Source organism: Maylandia zebra, linkage group LG17, assembly GCF_041146795.1.
Source record: "Maylandia zebra isolate NMK-2024a linkage group LG17, Mzebra_GT3a, whole genome shotgun sequence".
Lineage (NCBI taxonomy): Eukaryota > Metazoa > Chordata > Actinopteri > Cichliformes > Cichlidae > Maylandia > Maylandia zebra.
The window spans coordinates 23,140,136-23,149,162 of record NC_135183.1 but is presented as its reverse complement, the minus strand read 5'-3'; the positions used below and the strand labels follow the sequence as shown (position 1 = coordinate 23,149,162).

Genomic DNA, 9,027 nt, shown 5'->3' with positions numbered 1-9,027 from the left:
TTAAATAGTGTTAATCAGTATGGAAATATTTTTTTGAAATAAATTGATATCTGGTCGTTCATACTCTTGTTTGCTGTTAGATGTTGCAGTACCGCTGTTGACCGCTAGGTGAAACAAAACTGTCATCATTGCTCTTTTGGGCTTCAACTGTGTCGATAAAATCGGAGGATTGAGCCACGATAGGAAACTATGTGAACTATTCTAATACTCATATTTATCCAGCCGGGGTCTTTGACCGGCTCACTGTCTTCCCTTCCCCCGAAAGTCACGCCTCCAGTCCTCCAGTTCTGTGCTCCGCCTTTCTCCCTAGAAAACGTCCTCCTCCTCCAGCCATAGAGGAAACTTCCGAGCGGACTTCGTAGCTTCCAACTGCGGGATTTGTACGTTAAAAGCCGCTGATGCTGTGAGGCAGAGCACCATGCGGACCTCCAGAAGTTAGCGGGGAGATGAGCGCAATTTCATTGACTGCGGTAAGAAAGTGATCCCCCATTTTTGTCCTCATCCTCCTCCTCTTCTTTTACCCGACATGGACATGGAAAGAATCACGGCCTGAGCCGCGGCGAAGTGGGCTAGCTTCGTGTAGGCAGACATTAGCATTTTTTCTTATCGCTAAAGTATAAAGTTGGTGAATTTAAAAATAACACCGGTACAGTTACGCTTACCCACCCCCCTCTCTTTTTTTAAAAAAGCGCAAACTGTTGACCGCAAACTGAAGTTTGGGTGATGACGTCACCACGGGACGAGGATCCCACTATATGTCTAAAAAAACAAAAACAAAATGGCTTTTCTCAGTCAAACCACGTCGAGGCAGAGATTTATTGCACGCACTAGTTTTTAAATTTGGAAACTGCTGTATCGTTGGGCGATGTTTTGGGATAGTTTGTGATGATGTGAGCCAGAGGGCATGAAAAAATTCTGATTTAATATAATTGTGAAGCTTAAAAATGTATTTAATTACGTACTTTTGTAGTGCCCACGTCTGAAAGCCCCATTCAAAATGTGATTGTGTGGACTGTATATAAAAGATGGAAGATGTCATTATTTTCAAAGGCCAGAAGGGGGCGACTTCTCTGGTTGCAAAAAGACTTCCAGTTGTATGATGAGTTATGGGAAAGTGAACCTTGTCTCCCCTGATGGAGTGTAGGCAAATGCTTTTTTAATGACATTAATTAAAAATGCCATCAATTAATTATTAATTAATGGCATTTGTTAAACTAAGCAAAGTTAAAAATGTGCTCATGCTACCTTTAGTGAGGTCACAGTACAAGAGGTGAGTGTTTGACACCAATACTGATGATAAAAAGACCTCTATCCAGATCTGGATCAACTCCAAAAGTTAATCACTTGTAAGCTGATTCAAGTCTTACCTGTGTTCAAAAATAAATCAATAAAAAATAACTTTTTGATTTAATCTTGCTAACAAACAGAAAACTGTGTTACAGTGTTAACCACTGCTGAATGAATTTGAACTGTGTGAGACAGTACCATTAGTTTGTTGCAGGCTCACTATAGTGAACATATTATTTAGAGTATGACTCTCAGCATAGATGTAGTTATCCTGTTACAAATTAATAATAATGTAAGAAATATTAAGGAATTGCTCAGAGTAAATGTTTTTTAAATGTTATATTTTAATAATGGCATTCAGCCACATCGTAATATCTTGTTAACATAATTGGGAAAAAATAATGGGCTCTGGCATTCTACTTTCCATGTTCAGCAAGTCACTGATATTGTGTCTTTGTTCTTCTACCCATCTTTCCTTTTTATCTTAAAAGTCTCTAAATTTTTGTGGATATTAAAACACAATGCAGAAAAATCGTTGAAATGATTAACATCTAAATGCTGAATGTTGTTTGAAATATTTAATTGTTGTGTCTTATTTTGTATTGTAAAGCACTTTGTGATATTTGTTCTTGAAAAGAAAAGAACATACCTGGGACTCTCCACCATTTGGTCTTAGAACTTCTCGGATGAGAAGTGAAACATCTTCAGGAAACTTAAAGTCCTGTCGCTTTCTTTCCACGCTCCTTAGACTACCATGACTGCTTACTTTACTTACTTATTAGTCATTTTAAAATAACAGAAAGTTATTGTCTCTGGTTGATAGGTTTTTGTTATTGTTTTGCTACTGTGTTACTACAGTGTGTATGACGTTAAATGTTGTAGTAGAGAAACACACACGCACAAAAGTGATTAATTAAATTTAAAATTGTACTACTATTTCAGTTTGTTTAGATTCTTTGTCATATTTTATTCCCATAATTGTCACATGCTTTGACCACATTTAAAAAACAACTGTTAAAAAAATCAAATTTTTGTCAAAAATGTTTATATATAAAATAATAATAATAATAAATACTTGACAGAAAATCTGAGTTTGTGTTGTTGTTCAGTAGGGCTGCCATGATTAGTTGACTGGTCACGTTTACGTCGACTATCAAAATCGTCGACGACTAATAGTCGACACGTCGTTTGAAGCTTTGTAAGATCCCAAAAGACGCAGGAATAAGTAGTAGGATTTAAGAGTGTAATAACGGATTGAAACAGAAGATGGCAGCACTGCATGTAGAAGGATGCCAGCTGCCATTAAATCCCGAAGAAGAAGAAGCAGCGTTCAGTATCGTAGCTGTGTCCAAATTCAGGAACCGCATCCTCCTGCCCGCATTTGTAGGCCGATTACGTTACAGCAACACGTCGAAGACTGTCCAAATTCGAAGACTCCGACAAATGCGCCCTTCATTTCCCCAGATTTGAAGGATGGGTCGGGTGTATACTTCGTGGCCCAGCCTATCCCAGAATTCATAGCGCGGCCCTGCTCAGTTTCCAACAATGGTGGCAGCTAGTTAATTTTAATGTTACTCTTATTATTCTTTCTGGGTCACAAAATAAACGTTTAACATATTTTCAGGCAAGAATGTAGCTGTGTAAACCTCAAATATCTGCTCAGTTTATCAAGACACCACATACTTTCAAAAGTGCTCTGACGTTGTCTGAGACGTCTGTTACCCACTAGCTCGATAGCTAGCCGGGGGCAAGGCTCACTAGAGCCCGTGAGAACACCGGACTCCCGGAAAATTGTTTTCAAACCCACCGCCGTCTCTCGCTACTCACTTAGTCACTTAGATAACTTAAAAATGTTATTGTTTGGCTTTTTTTAGTACTTTATTTGTTCCTGAGTAAATCGGTTTGGCTGAGATTAAAGTTATAGTTTTTACACAGCTGAATAAACGTCAAGCAGACAACTGATTATCAGAAGTGTGAGATGGTCGAGAATATACTCCGGTGTCCTGTTATATTTTAGATAGCAAGGAGCAGACGGCAATCTGCAAATTTCATTAAAATTTAATAAACTATCATCTTGTCTTCATTTTTAGTTAGCACATACCTTAAACACTTAAAGCTGTAAGCTAATGATAGTTATATAAGAGCAGATGCGTGCTGGTGCAATAAGCTGTACGTTTTACATCCAGTGGACGCATGATCTGATTAGTCGACTAATCGCAAAAATAATCGGTGACTAGTCGACTATCAAAATAATTGTTTGTGGCAGCCCTATTGTTCAGACAAAATACACATTTTTAAAGGTTTACCTGGATATTGGGATATTTGTAAAGTTAACATGTTTATAAATGAATTAATGAAATAATCAATAGCCATGTGTAGTTAGTTATTAATTCAAAATTCAGTTTAGGCTTTTAACAATTCTATATATATTTAAAAGTATATTCAAGGTAAAATTATTATTTTGCTATAATTATTTTTTTTTTTTAATGTGGATATTTTGTTCTGTGCTGTAAATACAAATACAAAAACAATCCATCTCTTTTCTCTTTTCCTCACATTTGGCTTAGTAAACTTTTCTAAAAATGCACAATTCTAACAAATTACATTTACAATTGAAGGAGATGCATTGTTAAAAAGACAAGTTTGTCTTCATAAAAGGTTCAATAATGTAAAATGCTTCCAAAAAACTAGGGTCTGTACTTGGAGGCTAAATTCTGTTTACCAACATTACTGATGATATCAATACAGCTAAAATTAGAGTGTGCAGTCTGTGTCTGCTGGTCCTTAAATGAATTCATTTCCTGTGAGTAATGTCTTTCCAGTTTTCTATTTTTAACTTTTGGTGGTGGGGAGACCGAGAAAGACACCACCTAAAACATAATGTGGAAAGTACTTGGACTTGGAGAAGTTGTATTATTAGTCAGTTATCTGTTAACCACACTTACGTCTTACTGAACTTTTTACAGTTTACAGGGTAAATGCACGTGCTTAAAAACATTTACAATATCTCAAATACAATTTTACAAGTAAGAGTAAAATCTATTACACTTTTTATGAATGGACCTCGTGAAAAGTTCCATTAAATTTAAATTTACACTGCCTCTAAATTTAATATGGATCATTAATTTTGAATTGCTCAGTTTGTCATTTATAGTTTGACTAAAACAGTTTCAGGCTGTTTTGAATATTTCTAAAACGGTAAGAACAGGAATATAAGCTTATGTATAAATAAAGTTTTAGAAGCGAGCCATAGTTGGGATTTTTGAGTGTTCAGTCGTTTTTGTTATTTATGTGACCTTCTCGTCTTGAAGTTTTTATTTAAATAACAAAAGCAGAGGACAAATTCACCACTCCCACACTTTGGACAGGTGAAGGATGTGTGGAGCTGTCAGGTTAGATGCTACCAAACAAAACACGTTTAAAAATGTTCCTAAAGTCAACCACATACTTGTTTATTTGTTTTTGTTTTTTTTACCATACCCTTCATTTTAAAGTGACAACAGTTTGTTTGTGTGGTAAGTTCAGTATCAGTTAAAGTGGTATCAAAAACTTGTTTACACCTGTAGGCGCCGTGTTAATGCTCGTGTACGTTTGTGTGTCACAGGTAAACCACTAGAGCTTCTGCGTTCTCCTGCTTGTTCAAGTGGTGAGTTCATCTCCTCTTTGCTGTGTTGTGGTTGTACTTTGAGTCCCTGCAGAGGAAACTGTTTACAGTCAGTGTTGCATAATGTGCATCAAAGCAGACTGTGACTTGTGACTTGTGGCTTTTCTGTGCAAACAAGCAACACACAACAAGCGAATCATGTTTTATTCCCTTAAAAATTCAAAACATTGCCACTGACTATGATGTAGGTGCAGCTCTACGTAATAAAAGTTCATTTTAGACCTAAATTAAGTAAATACTGGTGGTTGTATCTTTGCACAGACCAAAATAATTTAAGAAACTTTATCAGCGCACAGTGGGAACAGTGGTGCCCTAAAGGGGAATTTGGGTAGTATTCTTGAGATCAGTTTATTTCAAAGCTTTAGTAACTTTTTTTTAGACTGTTAATATAAATCTGCCATTAAAAAATCTTTATTTATTTATTTATTCAGTGCCCGTTGGTTCAGTCATGGCTCGCGGCTGCATCTGCTGTGTGAAGTACATGCTCTTCCTCTTTAACCTGCTCTTCTGGGTAATTTTTCCACACACACCGACTCGGCAGTAAGAGATTAAAGCAATTTATCGTCACCGAATCAGCAGGAAGTGTCTGAGTTTCCTGTGTGTTTCAGCTGGGAGGCTGTGGATTGCTGGGTGTCGGCGTATGGCTCTCGGTTTCTCAGGGCAGCTTCGCCACTCTCTCTCCCTCCTTCCCCTCGCTCTCCGCTGCCAACCTCATCATCACCCTCGGCACCGTAGTCATGGTGACGGGTTTCCTGGGCTGCCTGGGTGCCATCAAGGAGAACAAGTGCCTCCTGCTGAGTGTGAGTGTATTACCGTATTTAGTATAAATGAACTTTTGTTCATCTTATGTTGACACTTTTCTTCTTTTATTCAGTTCTTCATCGTTCTCCTGATCATCCTATTGGCTGAACTTATCCTCCTCATCCTGTTCTTTGTCTACACCGACAAGGTAAGACTGCAAAACGCTAGCAATCATGCTCACTCCCAGGCTGCAGATGAGTGTGCCTTCATATCCCATGATCCACCTCTCTGGTTCTGTGTGAACAGGTGAGTGAAAATGCCCGTCAGGACCTGAAAGAAGGGCTGGTGCTGTACAACACGGACAACAACGCCGGCCTAAGGGATGCTTGGAACACGATACAGGGAGAGGTGAGCAGATGCATTAAAGGCAACTCTTTAATCCAGCTGCTTGTTGAGTGAATGATGCACTGTCATTTCCTCCCTTCCTGCTTGTTTACTAGTGGAAGTGCTGCGGCGTGACGAACCACCGCGACTGGCACACGGCGTTCCATGATGACGTGGTTCCTGACCGCTGCTGCCAGCAGGTTTACCCGGACTGTGGACGCAACACCTCCAATGTGTTCTGGACACGGGTCGGTGAAGTTATCAATCTGCTGATTGTTTTATTCCTTCTGTTGTCAACAAGGCCCAATAAATTTAACCACTTAAGCCCCACGCCCCCAATACCGGTGGCAAAAAGGAGGAGATCACATTTAATCGGTTATAACACAGGGTCAGAAACATAAATCCCGACATGTGTGGTATCCACAGAAACCTCTGAATCTCAGTTAAAATCTCATATAAACCATTTCTACAACCACCAAACACAACGAAAACAAACCATGATTAAACAAGCAGTTACGTAAATGCACACAAGTCCGTTAAACAAACAAAACCGCACCAGAAATTCTTTAGACTTCATGTAACCGGCTAAAGAAAGGCTGAAGCTATCACCAATTCCAAACACCAAGTTTCACCACACTTTGACCAAAATTCACTGAATGAGCCGCAAAAGAAGACCACAAAAACACATAGCGGCGCAAATGCACCAAGACAGAAATTGACTTACTGTCCCGATTTTTGCCGGTAGCACGTGATTATCAGCAGTTACCACGCCTAACTAGCTGCATCAGAGCCACGTTCAACAACTTCCATTTTAGACCCACCTACAGACACGTGACTGGACAGAGGCCACATGCAGTAAATTTGGGCCCACGTGGGTTTTGCCCTTGCAACTTCTGATTGGTTGAAGTGACATGAACATGGCACAGTTACTGTGATCCTATTGGCTCAAACGATTAAAAAGAGGTCTCTGGTTTAAAGTGAGCTGCACAACCACGACTCATATAGTTAATGAGTTGGTGTTACAGTTCTTTTCCTGTTATTTCTTTACCTCGAACTTAATCCCAAACTGTTTTTGTTTTATTTGAATTTAAAGAAGCATTAGGTTGTGTTTGAATGTGTCAGAAACAACAACAGATGTTAGTAACCATGAACAAAAGGAGAAAAGAGTGAACTCAGTGTAAAACGTTTTTGTGACCAGATGTCTCCTGATGATCTGGTTTCCTTCGTCTTTTCAGGGCTGTTATGAGAAGGTTGAGGAGTGGCTGGACGACAACAAGCACCTTCTGGGGACTATTGCGATGTGTGTGTTGGTCATACAGGTGAGCAGCACTTTATTCACATCCAGACTTTAAATACTCACAGGGTCTGTGCAGTGAAGCAAGTTCAACATATCCAGGATGTAGTTTCCTTAACTTTCTCAGGGTTACAGAATCACAAAAAACTAAATGAAAATTCATTTAAGACATTTTACTGCCAATTAAGGCCATGTGCCTTTAAAGACTTTGTTAGGGACCCTTTCCCTAACAGCTGTGAGATACCACCCCAGGCTACCTGGAGGTTCTGTCTAAGGCTACTGGGGTTGGCAGGTTGCTGCTGAGTGTTAATATGGCACATTACAGCAAGTCTTCATGGGCTGTATTGACAAGAGTAAAACGAGGCAAAAGTTTAGGGCGGTTTCAGTATATTAACGCTCAAAGAACAACAGGAAATAAACTTCCCCTGGGGATCTATTTTCTTACTCATGAGAGGAAAAACAAAAACTTCAGACTGTCCCATAACCCTAGAGACCATCTTATTATCTTCCAGGAATTGTGATACAATTTTCCAGGGAACTGATCGGCCAAAAAGCCTTGATTTGATCATGTAGATCTCTTATCAGACTCCAGAAACGGTTTAGGGCTGGTTATGCTGGTTAAGAAGGGAACCACCTTCTAAAGTTAACTCGCTAAGCACTAAATCCTGCCTCATAACACAGCTCTTTATTAACTTTAGTGTTTTTCTGTTTCCAGCTGCTCGGCATGGCTTTCTCCATGACACTTTACCAGCAGATCCACCGGGCAGGGAAGAAGTACGAAGCCTGAGGGGATTAATGGAGGTGTTTCACACAGCTGAGCTTTGGGTACATAAAATATATCATCGTTAGAGTTTTTAAAAAGCCAGTTTTTATGTGTACCACTACAACCGTATATCTTTTTTCCATCTCTGCACCCATTTATTGTTGTGAATAGCATTTAAATTAGGGTTTTTTTTGTTTTTTTATAGTTAGCTTTTATAAAAATCACAATATATTGTGTTTTTTTAATGTAAAGTAATAACACGAGAAAAATCAGAACAGAAAAGACTGGGAATGAATTATCAAGTCGTTGAAAGCCACGCGTGTGAGAAAAATGCTTAGATAAGGCGAGCGTTGTGTACTAACATGTTCAATAAAGATAAAGAGCACTCTACAGAAATGCGGTTTGAAGAGATTTTTTTGTTCCAGGTGATGATTACTGAGATTTTCTTTTGTTGCTGCAATCCTCTGATAAAAGCAGAGAGAGTTTCATGCCTCTGCAGGCTTCACAGAGGTCAGATCAGGTAATTCAGTGAACTGATTGATCACCTGAGAGGGAAAGCTCTCTCTCTCCTGACTCAGCTTTTCTAACAGCAGTGATCTGATCTAGGTCATGAACCTTTGCCCACTTTCAGTGGCTCTCTGTGACTTTGATTTAAAAAATAAATCAAGACTAAACAATGGTTATTAACATGAGATTTCAGATTGTTTGAGGCCTCTGTTAACAGACCCAGACCGATGGCACTGTTGGTCTAAAGGGCGAAAATACTACTGTTGTCTGAAATGGTAAAATGGTAAATGGCCTGTATTTGTATAGCGCTTTACACATCCAGTCATCCACCCATTCACACACTGGTGATGGCAAGCTACATTATAGCCACAGCCACCCTGGGGCGCA

At 39.1% G+C, this 9,027-nt stretch overlaps 1 protein-coding gene across 1 annotated transcript; it reads left to right on the top strand.

Annotated features, from left to right (window-relative positions):
• The first annotated feature begins 293 nt into the window (after nucleotides 1-293).
• LOC101484972 (tetraspanin-9) lies at nucleotides 294-8,529 on the top strand. The gene is made up of 9 exons (XM_004573746.5): nucleotides 294-470; nucleotides 4,892-4,933; nucleotides 5,383-5,462; nucleotides 5,560-5,751; nucleotides 5,826-5,900; nucleotides 5,999-6,100; nucleotides 6,193-6,324; nucleotides 7,312-7,395; nucleotides 8,086-8,529. The coding sequence occupies exons 3-9, from the start codon at nucleotides 5,400-5,402 to the stop codon at nucleotides 8,155-8,157; spliced, it is 720 nt and encodes a 239-aa protein (XP_004573803.1). The 5' UTR covers nucleotides 294-470; nucleotides 4,892-4,933; nucleotides 5,383-5,399; the 3' UTR covers nucleotides 8,158-8,529.
• Nucleotides 8,530-9,027: the final 498 nt, after the last annotated feature.